Consider the following 22,964-nt stretch of genomic DNA (forward strand, 5'->3'; position numbering starts at 1 on the left):
GCCCCAATCATCCCCCGAGATGGATTCCATGCTGTCTTACCCAAGAATCTCATTCATCCCGTCACTGCAGAACTTACCAAGCAGTATCATAATCATCTCTTTATATGTCTGTCTTTCCTTCCCCCTGTAGGCATGCCCGCAGACTGAGAGCCTGGTGTTTCTCTCTTCTTTAGCCCTGGTATATGGTCTTTAACTTCATGTTTATTGAATGAAGAGTCAGTCAAATGAAGATTATGATGCCTGCCCTACCTAACTTATGCGTTTTGTGAAGATCAAATTATGTGGCAAAGTACTTTGAAAAAATGTGAACTACTAAAAAAATATAAATAGTGCTTATTATATTTCAGTCCCAGTCTAAGTTGAACTTTCCCATGATAAGACAATAGTAAATGGCAACATTGGCAATGGCAGTTATATAGTATTTCCCTACCTGTTCTGCCCTACCCTTTTTAGCTTGACTCTCACAGTACTTTACATCTATCTATCCCTGTTTCTTAGCAGCCTGAAGCATCAGCTTTAGTGACTCTCAGGAAAGAATGTGATGCATACAAACTTACAAGTGGAAAATACAGCAAAAGAGAAGTACACGCTCAAAACCCAGAACGTCCTCAATATATAATGAAACTAGCTTCCCTTTCTCTGGAGAACCTGTTCCGCTTCCACTGACTCATAGAGAAATCACCCATCCAAGAATGTTAAACACTGAGTTCCACTGACCCTGCAATGCTCTTTCTAGGCCCAGCAAAACTCTGCTTGCTATTATTGATGATATTCCTAGTAGGAGATGACTTCCAAAATAAGATGCTACTGTCATTCAAAAAATAATGAGCAGGTCTCACTAAAACAGAAATTTATTGTTTGTTTAGCTTTTTGTTGTATGCATCTAGTGACCTTGTCCCTCCCTTCTCCTCACCTTTTCCTGTAATGTAAATCCCAGTCAACTCTAATGTGTGACTATATTCTGAGTTTCTAAAGCATATTATGGGCCAGGCGCGGTGGCTCACACCTGTAATCTCAGCACTTTGGGAGGCTTAGGTGGGTGGATCATGAGGTCAGGAGTTCAAGACCAGCCTGACCAACATGGCAAAACCTTACCTCTACTAAAAATATAAAAACTAGTTGAGTGTAGTGGCACATGCCTGTAGTACCAGCTATTCAGGAGGCTGAGGCATGAGAGTCACTTGAACCTGGGAGGCAGAGGTTGCAGTGAGCCGAGATTGTACCACTGCACTCCAGCCTGGGTGACACAGTGAGACTCTATCTCAAAAAAAATAATAATAATAATAAAGTATATTATGTAAAACGACAGAATTTAATTTCAAAATATAAAACTTTTCCTTTTAAAGTTCTTCTCTGTAATTAGAGTACCAGGGTCCACTGATAAATTTTTGCAACCAGGCCTTCTCCCCCTGTAAGGAACCTCCAAAAGGTTGATTATAAACCCAGTCTCATTGATAAATGAAATTAATCTGTAGCTTATAGTCATTTGAAATGCTGGCCTAAGATACTCAGGGGTCACAGAGAGAAAAGTCTACTTCCTGTCTGCCAGAACTTCAAAAGTTGATTGGCATGAAAATGAAGGGAAATTAACAGAGTACCTAAGCAGCCACAAACACTTGGCTAGATGTACTTCATGACAACCCTCTGAGGTGTGTCCTACATACAAGTGAGGATCAAAGAAAGTTAATTGATTTGTAAAACGTATCTAAGCTATTAAGTGACAGAGCTGGGATTCAAATCCAGGTCTGTTCTATTTGAATCTAAAAGCCAGGCTCTGTTCACTTTCCCACATACTTCCCCCGTCTGAAACATTGCTAGCTTCATACATCCTCCATTCACCACCCATATACCTTAGCAGCCCCATGACAGGAGAGAGAAGATGAAGGCTTTAAAATCTGAAATGCTGGTACTTGTTTGTATATGCAGCTGTAATACACATGCCCTAACACATCCTAACCCATCCCTTCCTTGCTCCTCATGTCTCCTGAGTGCCCACTGTCATTATACAATAATCAGGCAGAGCTAGACTCTGTGCCCAAGCATCTTGCAACCACAGGGCTGACTATGTGCATACCTCACAACCACTGTGGAACCTAGGGGAGACTCAGGTCTCTGTTGCAGGAAGTCTGATTGCATATTGGATTAACCTAACCAGTCACAGGATGTAGTAGCTTCATGTTGTGGAGGGATATTCTTCTAGGCTGGTGTGATGGCTCATGCCTGTAATCCCAGTACTTTGGGAGGCTGAGGCAGAAGGATCACTTCAGACCAGGAGTTTAAGACCAACCTGGGCAACATAGTGAGACCCTGTCTCTATAAAAAAAATTTTTAAATTAGCTAGGCATGGTGGTGTGTGCCTGTAATTCTAGCTACTTGGGAGGCTGAGGCAGGAGGATCCCTTGAGCCCAGGAGTTCGAGGCTACAGTGAACTATGATCGCACCACCATACCCCAGTCTGAACAATTCAGCAAGACTCTGTCTCTAAAACACAACAATAATACACACATATATATGTATTTTATTTAAAAATTTAAATATATATAGTCTTCTAAATCTTGTAAAAAGTTACCATAATGCAACCTGACTATAAAACTGAATATTTATAAGTACTATTGAATTGCGTACACCTGGCCATAAAGATGGAAACAACAGACACTGAGGACTATAACACAGAGAGGGAGGGAGGAAGGTAAGGGATGAAAAACGACCTATTGGGTACTATGCTCACTACCTGGGTGATGGGTCCAATCATGCCCTAAACCTTAGCATCATGCAATATACCTAGGTAACAAACCTGTACATGTGTCCCGAATTTGAAATAAAAGTTGGGGAAAAAAGTACTGTTGGCTACCATGCCTGTTTATTTTCGGTGTGCTATTTGATGATTTCCCACCTTGTACAATATGAAAATTGCTTTTTAACATCAAAACACTCATGAACTCACACAGAATATTTATTGTTAGCCTTATTAATTGAGAAAAGACATATGCATAAACAGATCTGTGACTTTTTACAAAGTATCCATGGGTCCCAGCTTTGGAATCATGTCTCTATTTCATTTACCTATTTGCCCCCATGCTCCTCAGCAAGGGACAACCCTTTTTCTGGTTTCTTTTGCAATTATCAAATTTTGGTGCTTGTTTCCAATATAACAGTAATTCAGAAGAGGGTCATGCTATACCTCTTGGCTGTTTACCTTCGTTCTGCTGTATGTCTGATGGTGTAGGTGAGGTGACACTAGGCTCCTTCACTTCTGTAATGCCTGCTCTCAAGCTTTTTCCATCCAGACAAGCTGGAGCTACTTCTGCAGGTTTGGAAAATAAATCCATAGAGGAACTGGCTGATTCTATTAAGAATATGAAAAGCATTCAAAGACTGATTCTAAACTTCTAAATAAGGTAATGAGAAGATTAACAGAACATTTCTGTGAATATAAACATCCAAAAATACAGTGGGTTTTAGGAGGAGAGCTAAGAGATGTGAGTAGGGATAACAATGCTATATTAAATAACTTTTCAAATCATTTTTGTTTTAAAAGTAGGAAAAAATTACCTTGACTCTTAAAATTACGCGGGGGAACAGCATTAGTAACTGAAGCTGCCATATAATGTAACTCTGCAGACGATGGAACTGCTGGATGATCGCTTTGCTGTTTGATAACATTATCATTTGAAGGCTCTTCTCTCACAGGTAATTCCTGTAGATCATCAGCTTCAATGTCAATCACATTTATATAAGTATGTCCAACCTGAGCCAAAACACATAAAATCAAAGAGGGTTACATTCTTTTTACTCTATATGGTCACTCTGTCCCCCCAAAAAAAGGCTTAATTCTTAATTCTTATTAATAACAAGGAAAGAAGGGCCTGAATGTGCCCAACTTAGGAAAAGGAGCAGGAAGTATGTATTATTGATCTTAGTTTACAATATTTTTGGCATAATGCTTAAATTAATTTTTGAACCTTTACTACAAAACTACCTAGATGAGATTTTTAGCCTCATTTCATCTACACAATTGAATAATGTCTACATGACCATAATACATTTTAGCGCAAAGGTATTATTAAAATTTCTGAATAAAACACAAACCAAGTTTGCTACTGTATGAGGTGTTGAGGGTGACAAAGGTTTCTCTGACATTTCAGTGGAAAGCTTCAGATTTAGATATACATCTGGGACCAAGAGCTGAGGAGCATTCAAAGGCTCATGTTCTGCAAATTAAAAAAGAAATAATCAGGAACTTTAAGAAAAACGCTGTAAACTGCTCCAAATCATCAACTTTGTATGAACAAGTTAGCAACAAACAACATAAATTATACTTCTTGAAATCTAAGTAGAAGTGACATGCATATAAATAATTAAACCAAATTCTATTCTAAGGGTAATTTAGAGTAATTCATAATTGAATGCAAGCTGACTATTGTTTTTCTCATATGAATGATTCACAAGAACAGTAAAGTAACTAAATTACATCAAGAAAATGCTAAAATTTCCTATTTCTAGATCAGATATATTAAGTCAAGTTTGGTTACTTTAGGGAAGTTTCAAAAAAACCAGATTTTAGGAGATTAACCTATAACTAATTTTTTTTTACCTTGAATAGTTTCTTGTTATTTGCTTATTTTTATTGACAGCTTTATTGAAACATAATTCACATTCTCTTTTTTTTTTTTGAGACAGTCTCGCTATGTCGCCCAGGCTGGAGTGCAGTGACGTGATCTCGGCTCACTGCAACCTCCGCCTCCCGGGGTCATTCTCCTGCCTTCGCCTCCCAAGTAGCTGGGACTACAGGCACCTGCCACCATGCCCGGCTAATTTTTTTGTATTTTTAGTAGAGATAGGATTTCACTGTGTTAGCCAGGATGGTCTCGATCTCCTGACCTCGTGATCTGCCCGCCTGAGCCTCCCAAAGTGCTGGAATTACAGGTGTGAGCCACCGTGCCCAGCTAATTCACATTCTTTAAAAGGGTATCATTCAGTGGTATATAGTATATTCACAGAGCTTATAATTAAATTTTACCACTTAAAGTGTTTTAACATCTAAATTTCACAAATGTTAACTGCTTCTTATTTAACAGTAAAATAAACAGGCCTGTCACAGGAGATCATCAGACAGTTTAACTCTGTGCCTTTTGTTCTAGGCCTCTAGCCTTATTTTCTAGCATTGTTTTTTTCAATAAAGCCCTATTTTCAAATGTAACTCGTACTGAGTACTTATTACCAAAGCTTGAATTTAAACCACTTAAAACTACAAAAAAAAGAAAAATAAAAATACTGAAATCATTCTCTCTTAATTGATTGGTTTAACTGCTTTTTTATGGGGGACAGTGACTAGCTTTGGCATCATGCAGATATATCTTTTTTTTTTTTTTTTTTTTTTTTTTGAGATGGAGTCTCGCTCTGTCACCCAGGCTGGAGTGCAGTGCCCGGATCTCAGCTCTCTGAAAGCTCCACCTCCCGGGTTTATGCCATTCTCCTGCCTCAGCCTCCTGAGTAGCTGGGACTACAGGTGCCTGCCACCATGCCCGGCTAGATTTTTCGTATTTTTTTAGTAGAGACGGGGTTTCACCGTGTTAGCCAGGATAGTCTCGATCTCCTGACCTCATGATCTGCCCATCTCGGCCTCCCAAAGTGCTGGGATTACAGGCTTGAGCCACCGCGCCCAGTCAGATATATCTTTAATAAGTCATACTGCTCTTAGAAAAAAAAAAGAAATCACACATGATGTGCAAGAAATGATTTGCTGCTTGGTACCACATTCAGAAACAACTTCTTGAGAAGTAGCTTACTTCTCTTGTAGTACATTAAAAAATTTAAGACAAAGAGAGAAAACAAAAAAATTTCACAAACACAAGAAAAAATTAAAATATATGAATACAGAGAATTAGATCTAATGCATAGAAGGTGATAGGTAGAAACATAGAGTGACAGCTTAACAATGTAATTTTAAATAATTAATGTAATTTCAAATTTTATTATTATTTATATCATGGGCCCTCACCTAGATGAACAGCAGACTCAGGAAATAGCTGCCAACTTCGATAAACTACTTAACAAAAGCAATGTACCTCCAAGGCTTTCTCAAAGATATGCTCAGATAATGAACATTTAAGAATGCTTCTCAGTTCCAATGTGGTGGTTCAAACCTGTAATCCTAGCACTTTGGGAGGCCAAGGAGGGCAAATCACTTGAGGTCAGGAGTTTGAGACCAGCTTGGCCAACATGGTGAAACCCTGTCTGTACTAAAAATACAAAAATTAACCAGGCACAGTGGAAGTCACCTGTCAGGAGACCTTGGCTATTTGGGAGACTGAGGTAGGAGAACTGCTTGAACCTGGGCGGCGGAGGCAATCTTGAGACAAGATTGCACTACTGTACTCCAGCCTCCAGCCTGGGCAACAGAGCAAGACTCTGTCTCAAAAAAAAAAAAAGAAAAAAAAAAGTTTCTCAAATGCAGACTCATCATTTATATCAAAAACATTTACACATGCTCAACTTCATTCAGAAAGAAATACAAATTTAAATAATGACTTTTGTTTTTCTTTTTCTTTTTTGAGACAGAGTCTCACTCTGTCACCCAGGCAGTGGCGCGATCTCGGCTCACTGCAAGCTCCACCTCCTGGGTTCATGCCATTCTCCCACCTCAGCCTCCCGAGTAGCTGGGACCACAGGTGCATGCCACCACGCCCAGCTAGTTTTGTTTTTGTATTTTTAGTAGAGATGGGGTGTCACCGTGTTAGCCAGGATGGTCGATCTCCTGACCTCGTGATCCGCCTGCCTCGGCCTCCCAAAGTGCTGGGATTACAGGCGTGGGCCACTGTGCTCGGCCTATAATGACTTTTTTTGACCTATCAGATTGGCAAAGTTAAAAAGGTTAGCTAAGTCATAGTAATAACCAAAAAAGTCTCTTATGCAGGAAGATATTCATTGAAGCCTAATTTGTAGGAGAAAAAAAACTGGAAACTAATGTACAGCTGGAAGAAGGAATATGCTTATGAAGTACTTCTCTGATGACACAGGGACATGTTTGCCATACATATAAATCAAAGTGAAATGAACAGGATACAAAATACAGGTATCCCTTGTAACGCAAATCTAATCCACTCCTGCAAATGTGCTAGATAGTGAATTTTCCAATTCCAGGAGACTTTATGACAGTATTTCAAATGGAAATAAAAAGCTATCCTAGTCCATCTAATTTTCCCAAACATCATTAAACAACTCTTAAATACTTAAATAACAACTCATCAAGGATTACTACATATAAAGCATTTTAAATATCACTTTTTAATTAATATTCATTTAATTCATTAGTTAGCATTCAATATGCAATAATACTGAATGCATTAGAGATGAATTGCCTTCAACACTGCAGCAAACATACTATGATGCAAATAACAAAATAAATAATATATTAAAGATACACTCTAATTTAAGAGCATCCCAAGGTACTTGGAAAAAAACAACATTGGGACCCAGGAGGATTAAACTAAACGCTCATGGAAAAGCTAGAGAAGACAGCCATAATATCTGGACAATGAGAGTTTAGATACTAAGGGAGGACACCTATGCTATATACTGTATCTAACTATGTAAAATGCACAAAAGACTGAAAGAAAAAACAATATCAAACCATTATTGCTAAGTGGTGAGATTATGGTTAATTTTCATCTTCTTCATAGATTGCTAAATTACCTAAATATTCTAAAATAATTACATTTTTAAGACATAAAGTTAGAGAGGCTAAAAAGCACGTACAAGGTTCTGTACATGGGTAAAAGAAACTGTTTACTAAAAGTCATAAAAAAGAATTACTATGATACAATGGGTAGAGCACTATTCAATATGCTATTCATAATGATAAACAATATTAAAGTGGAAATTTGTCAGGAAACATTCCAAATAATAGGTCCTCCAACACTTATTTCCTCTACTCCTGGACACAGTTACACACCCCTCCCTCACCGAACCCAATCCAGTCCTTCCTAGCTCACCTTCACTAGCCACAGTCCCAGGCCTCCCAACCTTGGACATGCAATTCCAGTGAAGGTAATTAATAACATAGAGAATCCAAATTCAAAGCATTATTTTTACTGACTTAGGATGTAATCTATGGTAATTTTGAAGAAAAGTCTCTATTATGTTTTACTAAGTTATAAATTTGATTTCTAAAGTATATACCAAGATTGGAGAGAAAAACCTAGGGGGAGTAAATCATATCACATAATTTAAAATTCCCTTTAAATCACTGCCTTAAAGGAAAAGTCTAGATAACTCAATTATATCAAAATATACGAATTTTTTAAAAAGAAAAACAGCATTTACCTGGGACTGTATTTGTACTTGCATCTTGACTTCCTATAGCTTTCTTTTTCACAGAGGCCATGAAATGCAATCCAGCTGAAGTATTATCATCTTGTAGCATTTCTTAAATATAACAAAACATTGGAAGTAATCATTGAGAAGCTAACATATTACCAGGAGCCCAGCAGCACAGTACCTAACTCAATGGAAGTAAAATATGGGGTATCAGGATGTTATTAAAATTTTTTTTTGAGACGGAGTCTGGCTCTGTTGCCCAGGCTGGAGTGCAGTGGCGTGATCTCAGCTCACAGCAACCTCTGCCTCCCGGGTTCAAGTGACTCTCCTGCCTCAGCCTCCCAAGTAGCTGGGATTACAGGTGCCCACCACCATGCCTATGTAGAGACAGGGTTTAAGCCATTTTGGCCAGGCTGGTCTCAAACTCCTGACCTCAAGTGATCCACCCGCCTCAGCCTCCCACAAGTGCTGGATTACAGGCCTGGGCCACCGTGCCCAGCCTAAAATGGGCTTTCTGAATGAAGTGTTACGTAAGTTGAATTTCAAAGACATGGTAGAATCAAAATCAAAACTGTTGAGGACTCTGCATGTCCAGCTTAGAAACCTAGATATTCTTCTGGGAATGAAGATCCAGTAGAAGCTGTTAAGCAGAGAAATGATATGGTCAGATTCATATTCTAGGAAAACAATCTAGCCAGTGTGTGGAAAATAGGTTTGAGTGGATATACCTAGTAATGGTGAGGGATGGGAAAACAGGATAAATTTAAGAATTACAAAGGAAGCAAAATAGGTAAGAATCGGTTATTGACTGGATAAAAGGGAAGACAGAATTCATAATCACATGTTTCTGGCTTAGGCTGATATCAACACAAATGGAGAAAGAGAATGTAGGAGGAAAAAACAGTCAGGGCAGAGTAGAAATAATGAATTCAGAATTCACATAGTGTATCTGAGGTAATTTCTACGTAAGTAGAAAAACTCAAGAGGAAAGAGAACCAAAATCCAAAGTCTACTGTGAGAGTTTGTGTTTACATGTGGATTTCTCTGGGAGATCACCCAGGAAGACTAGGTAGAATAAGACAGTATCAATTATGGAGCATTGTGGTATAATGAAAAATACATATTTGGTCTACAAAGACCCAGTTTCTTGCACACAGGTCCTCAGAATCTTGGGATTTCCTGATAGGAGTGTCTGTTATTTCTAACAAGCCCCTTTTGATCACACCTAAGTATATGCTAGAGGTGTCTCTTCACAAGCCCCTAGATGGCTTTAGCATAGGGCCAATCACCAGAGGAACCAACCACATGATGAGAGGGTTAGAATGATCAGCCCCCAATTCACCCATCCTACTGCCACATCTGGGAAAGAGAAGGGGCTGGAGATTGAGCTCAATCACAATGGCCAGTGATTTAATCAATTATACCTAAGTACTGAAAAGTCAATAAAAATCCTGAAGCAAACAGGTTAAGAGCGATTCCAGGTTGGTGAATACATGGATGTGCTAGGAGACTGGCCATCTCAGAGAGGGCATGGAAGCCCTGTGCTGCCCAACCCCACCACTGCCTTGCCCTGTGCATCTCTTCTATTTGGCTGTTCCTGAGTTGTATCCTTTATAATAAAATTGTAATCATAAGTAAAGTGCTTTCCCAATTTCTGTGGGTTTTCTAGTCAATTACCAAACCTGAGTTGAGGGGGGTAGAGTATAGGAACCCTTGAATTTGTAGTCAGCTGGGCAGAAATGTAGGTAGCCTCATTTTCATATTGTACATATTTCTAAAAAGCTAATTTTAACTCTAAACTTAGACATTACATTAATCATACACATACATACCAAAAGGAATGTCGAAGTCATCCAAAGAATGGGAACCACAATGTTCTTCTTGTTCCTAAATGAATTCCCACAGGATTAATCTATGATTAACTCAAAGACATGTATTATTTTGTAAAAAAATACTCAATAGCTATGAAGATTGAATTCTCATGTATAGGTTCAATTTCCATCATTCTAGGCATAATTATTCCATCAAATTATTTACTCTATCGAAGTAACTCTACAAATGAGTTAAGAAAATTTATAAGCCAAATAATAAAAAAGCATTACCAATTTAATGTAAGGTTCCTAGGTTACCATGTGCAACTCTCTCCTACAGAGTAGCTTTGATAATACTCAAATAGTACACCATCCTGTCAAAAATCTTTCATGGACTCAACAAACAGTTGTACTAAGTGCCTCTAGACATGCTCTTGAGGACTGACTGAAAAAGCATGCCTTTTAAAAATCAATGTAAACAGGCCGGGCGCGGTGGCTCAAGCCTGTAATCCCAGCACTTTGGGAGGCCGAGACGGGCGGATCACAAGGTCAGGAGATCGAGACCAGCCTGGCTAATATGGTGAAACCCCGTCTCTACTAAAAAAATACAAAAAACTAGCCGGGTGAGGTGGCGGGCGCCTGTAGTCCCAGCTACTCAGGAGGCTGAGGCAGGAGAATGGCGTAGACCCGGGAGGCGGAGCTTGCAGTGAGCTGAGATGCGGCCACTGCACTCCAGCCTGGGTGACAGAGCCAGACTCTGTCTCAAAAAAAAAAAAAAAAAAAAAAATCAATGTAAACAAAACTATTAATACATTTCTCTTTATTTAATCTGTTGTTGCAAAAATAGTTAGACAGTCACCAAATACAGAGGTATATTTAAAAAGACCTGACTTAACACTGGGCATGATGGCTAACACCTATAATCCGAGTGTTTTAGGAGGCTGAGGTAGAAGGATCACTTGAGGTCAGGAGTCGGAGACCAGCCTGGGCAACACAGCAAGGTCCCACCTTTCAAAAAAATATTTTTTAATTAGCTGGGCATGGTGGCACACATCTGTAGTCCCAGCTACTTGGGAGGCTGAAGCAGAAGGACTGCCCAAGCCCAGGAGGTAGGGGCTGCAGTGAGCTATATTTGTGCCACTGCACTACAGCCTGGGCAACAGAGCAAGACCCTATCTCTAAAAAATAATAATAAATTAAATTTTTAAAAAAGATTTGACTTAAAATAGAGTTTACACAACAAACCTGTTTGGGAAGTCCTAGAGGAATCTCAGAGAAGGGTGAAACTGTATTAGGAGAAGCCCAAATAACATAACATATATGTTAAGATGTCATAGAAATAAGCAAAGGGTGATTTCAAATATAAAAAAAGCCACGCAGGCAGATGCTCTAAACTGCAGTTTTTGATGTACCATCAAGTTGCTTTTCACATTCAGAACTCTATGTCTACTGCTCTGTGGAGGGAGGCAGCAGGGACTGATATACTGAATGATATAAAGATCCTCCTAATCACAATCAGAAGCTCCCAGCGATCAGACTAGATAAACCACAAAGACATACCAAACTCAGTGTACATGCACACCAGGAAGAATCAATAGCATTTTTTCTATACCTTGGGTTTCTTAATGATTTCTGAATTATCGTTATTAATTATGGAATTCTCTGGTCGAAAAGTCACATTTGGTTTTCTCCTCAATTTCTCAGATTTTTTTTCTTGCAGCTCTTTCTCAGCTCTTCTCCTTTGCCTGTTAAACATAATAGCATAAAACATACTTTTACAATTATAGCAACATTTGCTTTTCATTTATCATGCTATATAGGGATACAGTTAACAAAATTATGTTCATAAATTCTTTTCAATAGCATTTAATTAAATTAACAAGACATTCTGCAAATACAAGCAAAATACCAAATATGAAATTTATTTCTAGAACCTCTAATACTGAACTGACTATTCTATGTTAGTCACTGGAATCTAAGGACAGGGTTACACATCTTAGATAATTATTAAACTCTCTTTTCTGTGGATTTGCAGTCGGTGCCAGAAACCCTATCAGATACCTCCATTAGTCTATTTGAAGACATTAAGCACACTTAGTCACCTCAGCAAAATCACAGCAAGGAGGAAAGAGGTCTCAAAACGCTAAGGGGAAGACTAAATTGGAAGAGGGAATAGATGGAAACAAGAAGACCATTTCTGGAAAGACAGCACTAGTAACAGATTTTACAGTCTGATAAATGTGAAAATTTTAAAGTATTTTCCAGACTTAGTAATAATCTGCCAATCAATACACATGGTAAAACACTACAGTAAATGCTCTTCACTAGAAGTTACAGCCTTGCTTTTCACATACACATTTCTTAGTGCCCTGAAACAATTTATATCACCTACCCTCCTGCTCACTGTAAGAGTCTGAAGAATATGGTAAGATGATTGGTTCAAAGTATTGGAGGATACAGTAGTCCCCCCTTATCCATGGTTTCACTTTCCAAGGTTTCAATTTATCAGAGTTCAACCATGGTTCGAAAATAGATGAGTTCAGTGCAATAAGGTATTTTGAGAGACAGAGGGAAAGAGATCACATTCACATAACTTGCCTTACAATATAGTTATAATTGTTATATTTTATTACTAGTTATTGTGCATTGCTTACTGTGCCTAATCTATAACTTAAACTTTATCATTGGTATGTATGTATAGAAAAAAACAAAATATATAATAGGGTTCAGTATTATCTGCAGTTTCAGGTATCCACTGAAGGTCTTGGCATGTATTCCTGGGAATAAGGGAGGACTACTGCATATGGGATATTGTACCAAGTATTTGAGAAGCAAATGATGACTGTTCCTTCTACTATAGACACTGTAAAAGAATCCTCCAGTCTACGAATGGTAGGAAAGAATTCCTTAATACGATGGGAAAATATTATAGTATTTGTCTCACAAAATAGGAATTTTTCTCACATAAAATATGTTCAGATACATGACACTTGAAAACTGAATGTGCAATTGTGTATAGCCTAGGAGACTGAACCAGATTACGGTGTGATTTTAAATAATAATGAACTTGCTGATATATGATATTATTAAATAAAATTTCACTTAAATCTTGCCTTTTTTTACTGTCCTTTCCTTGTCTTACTTCAGGTGGTTCTATTTTGACCTTTAGAAGTTGAAGGTGTCCAGCATCACCTTGTTCAAATAAATTATGTGTTAGTTTCTGTTGGCTTTGTTTAAACGCAATGAGGTTTTCAAGTGGGATAAGTTGTGTTTTTTTGCACTACAAGAAAGAAACAAAGCATAAGAATGACAAACTGCAAACTCAATTATGTAATATTTTAACAAAAGACTGAGGAAAAATGCATTTCTTTAAACTGTGCAACAGAACAAATTAAATATAACAAATTGATTTAAACTGGCAATATGAGTATACGTATCTTAGAGAAAAAGTGATTTAAAGTGCTGAAAGTTTCAAATGGGTCATCCTATTTCAGAAATTAAGCTAGAAGTTCTCACCTTCCTAATTTCATTCCCATATTAAAAATCTTTCCTCTGGTCAGGCGCGGTGGCTCACGCCTGTAATCCCAGCACTTTGGGAGGTCGAGGTGGGCGGATCACAAGGTCAGGAGTTCGAGAACAGCCTGGCCAACATGGTGGAACCCTGTCTCTACTAAAGATACAAAAAATTAGCCAGCCATGGTGGTGCATGCCTGTAATCCCAGCTACTTGGGAGGCTGAGGCAGGAGAATCACTTGAATCCGGGAGGCAGAGGTTGCAGTGAGCTGAGATTACGCCATTACACTCCAGCCTGGTGACAGGGTGAGGCTCTATCTCATATTAAAAAAAACAAACAAAAAACCAAAAAAAAAAAACCTTTCGTCTTAGAAATGAAATTATATAATGTCCAGCATTTAACTTAAAATTATTTGCAACAGGGAAGATGCAGAGGCACAAAGACCACAGATGGAAAAGACCAGCAATATGCTGAAAATCCCTGAAGCCTTGGGAATTGAATGGTAAAAACTTGGAGTTCTTCTTCGGTTCATGTTATCTTCAGAAGAAAAGGAAGCATGGTTAAGTATTTTTTCTAAGGAATAACCGTTTGTTTTCCCAGTACCATCTTCAAATCATAAAAGTACACCTGAGAATGTATTACTCAATTATCTCCCTAAGATAGTACTGCTCTCCTCAAAACTAGAGCCTAAACCATTTTAATTTCATAAATCAAAAGTTATACTTTTAAAGAGGACTTGGTGGGTCTATAAAACTACCATTTTAATATATGTGCTACTAATCACATATATTAAATGTGACCCACATATATCTAGACCCACACATATAAATCTGGGTCTATTTAACAAATTTAACCTGTCAAAGATTTGAAGATCATACAATAATTGCTAGGAACCTCAAACAATATGAGTGTTCACTTGCTCTCCTCTCTACGCGCACATAAACAAAAGCATCTGGTAATTTTTTTGCCTTTTTTTTCCGCGTGTTTAAATCTTACACAAAGTACCTGGTAATTTTACTGCTTATTTCTTTCTAGAGCAGCAGAAATATCTACGAAAGAGTCTAGTAAACTCCAGTATTGATAGAAAGACCTAAAACCTTTAAAATACACAATTTTTTAAAAACAGAGACAGCTTCTCCCTATGCTACCCAGGCTGGTCTCAAACTCCTGGGATCAAGGGATCCTCCCATCTTGGCCTCCCAAAGTATTGGGATTATAGGCATGAGCCACCATGCCCAGCTACAATCATTATTTTAAACCTAATTTTTACATGCTATTTTCTATAACAAGCATTTTTTTTTATGTAAAAGAGCTTTTCACTGACCATACGGTACTTATGGTATGAAAAAAATGCAGGACACTGCTTTTGCATTACTATACAAAAATTCATTACCATATTTTCTGGGGACAAATGTGGATGAAGTAATGACAATCTTGGGTATTTTCTTTCTTCTGCTATAGGTTGGATAGGTGTTGAGGGAACTGTAATAGATGCTCTTGAGGTTGATGGAAACATATTAGGAGGTTTAAGTGGCAAGTATAGTAACGGAAGTCCAAAGGAATGGTGAGGAGATATCTCAAGGGGCCCTGGCTTAACATCAAATAGTTTTTCTGGTTTTATAAACACTGAAGAGTCCTGTGGAGGTGTCAGATTTTCTTGTCCAACATATTGATCCAAGTTTACATGCTTAGGAATTTCTGTAATTACAGTTTCTGCCCATGTCTTCTGCTTAACTTCTTTCTTTTTGGCTTCAGTATTATACTGGCTTACATTCAAATGGGATGCTGGAGGAGTTTGTGCTACTCTCTGTGGCAGAGCAGGTTGGAAGGAGTCAGATAATCCCCAAGCCTCTCTTGGTTGTGGCAGAGGCCTGAAGGGAACTTGTGGAATACTTCCTGCATGTAAGAAAAGGGGCTTGAATTCTTGTTTAGGCTTAAACTGAAGCAAAGGAAAGCCATCACCAAGACTAAATGTTTTTGCATGTGGGATAAGTCTAGGTGCCTTCTGAACAACAGAAGGTGTGGACAAAAGGCAGAGGTGAGTATTTCCAGCAGGAGCCGGATAAAACGAAGTGGATGGTAAATTTTGAGATGATGGAATTGGTCCTCTTTTCTGGGGCTGGCCATTTAATTGACATAAAGGAATGCTCCCATGTAGAACATTCTGGAAGAGAAAAAAGATATTATGTAAGTTTAGAATATATTAGAAATTCCTTACTTCGTAAATGGCATTCAGTATGTTTTGCAGCGGGTAGAATGTAGTAACTGCTTAAAAAAAAAAAAGTATTTACTCAACAAAAACAAAAAACACGACGACTATTGAACTACTCAGGACATTATTATTATTATTATTATTTTCTGAGACAGAGTCTCGCTCTGTCACCCAGGCTGGAGTGTAGTGACATGATTTCGGCTCACTGCAACCTCCACCTCATGAGTTCAAGCAATTCTCCTGCCTCAGCCTCCTGAATAACTGGGATTACAGGCATGCACCACCACACCTGGCTAACTTTTGTATTTTTAGTAGAGCTAGGGTTTCACCATGTTGGCCAGGCTGCTCTCGAACTCCCAACCTCAGGTGCGGCCTGCCATAGTGCTGGGACATGAGCCACCATGTCCAGCCATTAAAGGTATTTTTACATACATTACCTGTACATTTCCAGTACTATTTTGACCAGATGGGATAGTTCTTTCATGGCAGTGTGGGCTGTTCTTGTGAGGCTCTCTGGTGTTCTCTCCCATTGACTGTGGCTTAACAAAAAATCTCTCCTTAAGATTTTTGTTGCTGTCTTCAACATCACCACATCCTCTTAGATTTGATTCTTGGCTTCCCCCTAAATGCACAGACTGAGACTGCTGTACAAGTTGTTGTATATCTGGGAGATTAGCAAAGGATGATCCTACTATTTGCATTAGGCTCATGAAGTTGATCTGTTGCAGCTTGAATAAAACAAAAATTGAAGCAATATCTTAAAATATAACAAAAAACTAAGGAATCAACATAATCATATGAGTACTCTATAATAGTCACACCTTTGTCTTAGTATCTATGAGAATCATGAATGCTGAGCAGGAGGCATAGTCAGGGAATTTTTTTTTTTTTTTAAAGGGAGAGGAAAAAAATGATAACTTCCTGTCAACCAGGCATATGAATACTCACTTGCAAATGAAACTTGGAACTATTTGTAAACAGTTTACAGTATTCGGTTTCCATAAACATCCCAGGGATCAAAGGAGTGGGATAAAGACAGATTCCCAGAATAGGCCAGGCGCAGTGGCTCACGCCTGTAATCTCAGCACTTTGGGAGGCTGCAGAGGGTGGATCACAAGGTCAAGAGATTGAGACCATCCTGGCCAACATGATGAAACCCCATCTCTACTAAAAATACAAAAATTAGCTGGGTGTGGTGGCACGCACCTATAGTCCCAGCTACTCAGGAAGCTGAGGCAGGGGAATCGCTTGAACCAGGGAGGTAAGGTTGCAGTGAGCCGAGATCGTGCCACTGCACTCCAGCCTGGTGACAGAGTGAGATTCTGTCTCTAAAAAAAAAAAAAAAAAAGACAGATTCCCAGAATAAGTATATTTTGAACAGTTTTCAGGAATGAGCAGAAAGCAGTACACAGGTGAAGAGCAAGGAATTCCCTTGGAAAGGCTGATTAGGTGAAAGAAAAGTCAGACACCAGTTGTCCCCAAACTATGCTGCACATTACAATCACCTGAGAAATATCTATAAGTCCCGATGACCAGGTCACCCCCTATCAATAACATCGCAATGTCTGGGGATGGGAACCAGCATCTGTATTCATTAAGACGACCAGGTTATTTCAATGTCCAGAAAATCTTGGGAAGCACTAGCACAGACATTGGCTTAGCAGGAACAGGAGATTTACAGCAGGGATAATGAAAAGATAGGCTAGTGCGGAAGTTCTCAAACTTTGGCATGCACCAGAATTACCTGGAGGACTTGAACCACTCTGCTGATCCCTATCCCAAGTTTCTGATTCAACGGGTCTAGGATCGGGGCCTGAGAATTTGTATTTCCAAGGTCTAAGTGATGCTGACACTACTCGTCCAGGCATCATACTTTGAGAACCACTAGACTTGTGAAAGTAAGGCAGGAAAGGAGGGAAGGTAAAGACTTCAAAGTGAAGTTTTTGAAGGCCAACAGAAAAATTTGCATTTGATAGAACAAACCAATAGGGAAACAGTGCAGGTTTTTAAAAATGCAGTTTTCTTTTAATTATTTTAAAGCAAATACAGGAAAAACCAGAAATTTTAAAAATAAAATAAATATTATTCATAATCCTACCCTCAAAAATAATAAGCATTGACATTTTAGTATATTTCCTTTCTCTTGCTTACTATCTATCTATCTATCTATCTATCTATCTATCTATCTATCTATTCATTCTATCTGTTCTATCTAAAAGACAAGGTCTCACCATGGTACCCAGGCTGGAGTGCAGTGGACTGATCACAGCCCACTGTAACCTCAAATTCCTGGGCTCAAAGCATCCTCCCACCTCAGCCTGCCGAGTAGCTGAGACTATAGGCATGTGCTACCATGCCTGGATAATGGTTTGCTTTTTGGGTGTTTTGTTTGTTTGTTTGTTTGTTTGTTTTGTAGAGATGAGGTCTTGCTATGTTGCCCAGGCTGGTCTCAAACTCCTAGCCTCAAGCAATCCTCCCACCTCAGCCACCCAAAGCACTAGGATTACAGGTGTGAGCCACCTCTTATAAAATTTAAAAATATAAAGAGCCTGTCTTCTTTATATTTTTAAAACAAGATTGATATCATATATTATACAAATTCCTGAAGTTTACTGAAGATTTTTAAACAGGTGACTAATATTATTAAAATAATACCTGAAGAAAGTATCCTAGAAAATGCAAATAGATGACAATGAAAGTATGAAACTAAGAATCTAAGGTTACCCACTGCCATAGAAATAGCAAGTGACTATACTGACATATAGTATCGGCAAAAAATTCAAGAGGGCATAGTAAAACACTGGGTAAGGGTTGTGAAAGACGGCAAAGATGACTTTTGAAGATAGTGATTCTTAATCTTTTGTGTGCATCAGAATTATCTGGAGAACTTGTTAAATATATAGGACAGTGACCAGTAAAGTCCCCAAGTAATCCATCTAACAGTTTGAGAGATGGCTCTAAAACATTAAACTGGTAGAATAGGTGGTGCTACTAAACAGAAAAAGAAAAGAAGGGACTAGGGAGAATAAGAATAAAATCAGTTTCAGTAAGTTTCATGGGACAGGGGGACATGCTGAACAACTACTCTCATCAAGCCCCATAAGTTCAAAGAGAAAATTAGTACAGCCGGTGCAGTAGCTCACATCTGTAATCCTAGCACTTTGGGAGGCCGAGGCGGGCAGATCACCTGAGGTCAGGAGTTTAAGACCAGCCCCGCCAACATGATGAAACTCCATCTCTACTAAAAATATAAAAATTAGCCAGGCAAGGTGGCACATGCCTATAATCCCAGCTACTCAGGAGGCTGAGGCAGGAGACGCTTGAACCTGGGAGGCAGAGGTTGCAGTGAGCCGAGATCGCGCAACTGCACTCCAGCCTGGGTGACAGAGTGAGACTCTGTCTCAAAAAATAAATTTTTTTTTTTTTTTTTTGAGACGGAGTTTCACTCTGTTGCCCAGGTTGGAGTGCCGTGGCCGGATCTCAGCTCACTGCAAGCTCCACCTCCCAGGTTCACGCCATTCTCCTGCCTCAGTGCCGATAATCATCAATATGATGGTATATATTACATCACATAAAAGGATATGGAAGTGAATGCAGGAAAAATGAGCAGAGGTTTAGATCTGAGGGAAACTAATGTTTCTAAAAAGGTAAATAATTAACCATTGTTGGTAAACAGAAAAAAAGGATAGCCAGGTATGATGAAAGTCAAAGTGAACGGTAATTTGAAATGCAGCTGACAGTTTCAACTCAAGTACAAGAAATATGGATAAGAAATATGAGATAGTGTCAGCTGGAAAATAAGCCTTGGATACTTCTGAGTAGGAGCCCACTGATCTGGTTTGATTACTCCCCACCTCACTTTTGTAAGCAGCTGCATCCCAAAGAGCTCAGTAAAAAGAAGTCATTGTGAGAAGTAGGTAGCTTAGCCTAGACCTCTAGGCCCTAGAGTTATGAACTTTTTTTTTCCTAGTAGAGTTGGCGGTCTCACTATGTTGCCCAAGCTGGTTTCAAACTCCTGGCCTCAAGCAATCCTCCTACCTTGACCTCCCAAAGTGCTGGGATTACAAATGTGAGCCACTGAGCCCAATCAGTTACAAACATTTGAATGAAAAGTACCCAAAGCAGAGAAATGCTTGTGATATAATTTTAACTTGTCAATTTCTGGAAATCTGTTAATATTTTAAAACCCTACATGTACACTATGTGTAGATTTACTTTTATAGAGATGTGCTTACCTGAACTAATTTAAACATTTCATCTTGGAGCATCTGCCTAACGGACTCTGAACAATCTGATAACTGAGCCCTGCATTCATTTCTCTGGGTCTTCTGAGGTGTTGGAACAGGTGGTTGTGAAGCAACACTGACTCCATTTGATGATATCAGAGGTGGAACTGAGGAAGATTTGTCTTTATATGTAGAAATCTGTGCACTATGTGGAAAGCATTTAAATAAAAAACATGCATTAATTGACAAAAAACAAACTGAATGTCTATGATCTGAATATTCTGATCCCACTTTTGTCTTCCAATTTAAAGGTTATTCTGGTAGTTTTCTAGAAATTTAAACCCTAAAGCCTTTCTCTCTAATGCCCGTCAGCCCCCAGACACATTCGTCATCAGCTCAATTTTCATCTTTATTAAGGGACTGTCTAGTCAGTGATGAGCTCCTTCACAGGGTGTTGCAAACCCAAGAGCTGACATGTATTTTACTTGCCTGGTCCCTGTGGACATCTAAATTTGAGACCTGTGGAATCATTCTGACTAACTGTACAGACTTCATAATTTGTAATTTTGTTTAGAAATATGTTTTTGACTAAAATTAATGAACCAGCATAGAGTTAAGAAAACTAGGGAAAAAATAGGATTAAAAAATTTAATTCTAGGATCAGTAGAGAAAACTACTGTTTATTATCATTAAATGTGAAACAACAGTACTGTGAACATTTCATTTCCAAGCAAACCTCAGAGTTTAAATGTATTATAAACCCTAATAAAAATGCTTATTTACAAACAAAAATTAAGGATCAAAGCAAGGTGTTTAGCTGTTTTTTTTTTTGTTTTTTTTTTTAACAAAATGACTGTTGGGGAATTGACTATCTCAAACAAATGACTCATAACAAAATGACTATCTCAAACATAGCAGATACTCAAAGTTTTCTACATTTTATAAACTAAGCAACAGAGCAGGCAATTATTAGATTCAAATAGATCATTATTTCCAAAAAATAAAAGAACATATTAAATTTCATATAGACTTATTTAGGTTTACACTCATTCCCATCTGGCAATTCTATTTGCCTTTTACTGAGCATCTAACACACCCAATAAAAAGCTTTATTTGGCAAATTCACAAAAAAATAGGCATTACAGGCCGGGCGCGGTGGCTCAAGCCTGTAATCCCAGCACTTTGGGAGGCCGAGACGGATGGATCACGAGGTCAGGAGATCGAGACCATCCTGGCTAACACAGTGAAACCCCGTCTCTACTAAAAAATACAAAAAAAAAACTAGCCAGGCGAGGTGGCTGGCGCCTGTAGTCCCAGCTACTCGGGAGGCTGAGGCAGGAGAATGGCGTGAACCTGGGAGGCGGAGCTTGCAGTGAGCTGAGATCCGGCCACGGCACTCCAACCTGGGCAACAGAGTGAGACTCCGTCTCAAAAAAAAAAAAAAAAATTGGCATTACAATTGATCTGCCTTTTCTTTTTTTGCCAAAGTGAAAGCTTTGAGTGTTGCTCCTTGAGAATCATGTTTCTCACAGCTGCTACCAGCCTCCACTGTCCCCAGCTTTCTTAGCTGGGTGACGAGCGAGTTAGTTGCCCAGTGACAGGGATCTGGAATCTAAAGAGTGAACTGGAGACAAAGAAGGTTTAGGAGGCACCCTGTGGGGACTGGGTTCCTGAAGTGTAATGGAAGAGGGCATGGGTTTCAGGCTGGCTCCTCTTCAGGCATTCCTAGTAAAGCCACAAGGGGCTCTAGGGCTGTAGAGGTCCCCTTGAGCACAGGGTGGGTGCATTCATGCTTGCACAAGTCACTGGCACTCAAGAAGGCCTTGGGACAGTAGGGGCAGGTGTAGGGGTAAATTGAGTTGTAGGTACAGCTGGATGTGCACAGCCCAGCCCAGGCTCAGAAGCTCTTTAAACTGAGTGCAACGAAAGGGCCGGATATGGGTGTGAGCACTCATGCAGACACAACAATATTTTGTGAAGGTCTCCTTGCACAAACAGATTTGCCCATTTTAAAACAACTTTATTGGGCTTTGCTTTCAACAGGTCTCAAGGAGATTGATTCTAACTATGAAAATTTTTTTCTGAGGTAAAGCTGTGCTATATTTTCTTCCTATTTCTGCAAGACTTCTAAACACTAAGCACTCTGTTCAAAAGAACTGGATGAATCTGTTCTATGAGAGAATTAAAAGCATTTCAAACACTGTGAGAAATCACTTAGAAGCTGAAAATGAGCAACAACTTCATCTTTCAATAATATATCACTACTTTTTTTCAGAAAAGACTGTTCTAACATAGTTCCTGTATAACTTTAAAATACAATCGCTAGTGGAAACTCAGTAAAGATGTCAGATATGCATGCTTATGCTGCTCTTTCAGTGTTTTATGTTGCTTTTATTTTCTTAGTTTTTAGTCAAAATGCAACAATTGTTTCAAAAATGGTACAGTTGGCATATTTTCACTCTGATTTGTAAAACACAACTATTTTTAAATGGTACAGTAGGCAAAACTTCTTACCTAGAAATGTCCGAACTTGTATCTACTTGCGTTGATTGAGGTGTGGTATGCTCAGGATGTGAAAAGGCTTCGATCATACTATCAATAAAAATTAATAGGTGATTAGGAAGCAAGATATTCTTTGCATTATCTAAGGTACGAGTGATCTGTGCTCAGCCATCTAAGAGTCTAAACATCCTCTAATCTTCTATAATGTTTAGCTCATAATCACAATCTGTTTACATTTGTCTCCATAGCAATTAGTAACAGACCTAAGCAAAAGCAAAAAAAAAATGTCTGGATGACTTAAAACACCACTTAAATACTGCTGACTGCTCAGCAATGAAAACAACAGAACCCAAAATGAGGGGACATGAGGTTAGCTAAGA

General features: G+C 38.8%; 1 protein-coding gene across 16 annotated transcripts in view; it reads right to left on the reverse strand.

The window, feature by feature from the left end:
• Positions 1-22,964, reverse strand: part of CPLANE1 (ciliogenesis and planar polarity effector complex subunit 1) — a 161,175-nt gene that overhangs the window by 54,687 nt on the left and 83,524 nt on the right. For 11 of the 16 annotated variants that reach the window (XR_012413613.1, XM_045393633.2, XM_065546163.1 and 8 more), the window contains 11 exons: positions 22,597-22,674; positions 20,092-20,287; positions 16,294-16,584; positions 15,038-15,808; positions 13,244-13,410; positions 11,743-11,875; positions 10,152-10,206; positions 8,326-8,427; positions 4,090-4,211; positions 3,553-3,748; positions 3,197-3,346 (listed from right to left, as the gene is read on the reverse strand). Coding sequence is in view for 13 of the 16 variants with exons in the window: in XM_045393633.2 (XP_045249568.2) it covers positions 3,197-3,346; positions 3,553-3,748; positions 4,090-4,211; positions 8,326-8,427; positions 10,152-10,206; positions 11,743-11,875; positions 13,244-13,410; positions 15,038-15,808; positions 16,294-16,584; positions 20,092-20,287; positions 22,597-22,674 (2,261 nt within the window). In the remaining 3 variants the exon portion in view is untranslated. Of the gene's footprint in view, positions 1-3,196; positions 3,347-3,552; positions 3,749-4,089; positions 4,212-8,325; positions 8,428-10,151; positions 10,207-11,742; positions 11,876-13,243; positions 13,411-15,037; positions 15,809-16,293; positions 16,585-16,804; positions 16,954-20,091; positions 20,288-22,596; positions 22,675-22,964 lie in introns of those variants that run through there. The other 5 variants (XM_073993309.1, XM_045393630.2, XM_015451290.3 and 2 more) reach the window with 4 other exon arrangements.

This window comes from Macaca fascicularis, chromosome 6 (genome assembly GCF_037993035.2).
Source record: "Macaca fascicularis isolate 582-1 chromosome 6, T2T-MFA8v1.1".
NCBI lineage: Eukaryota > Metazoa > Chordata > Mammalia > Primates > Cercopithecidae > Macaca > Macaca fascicularis.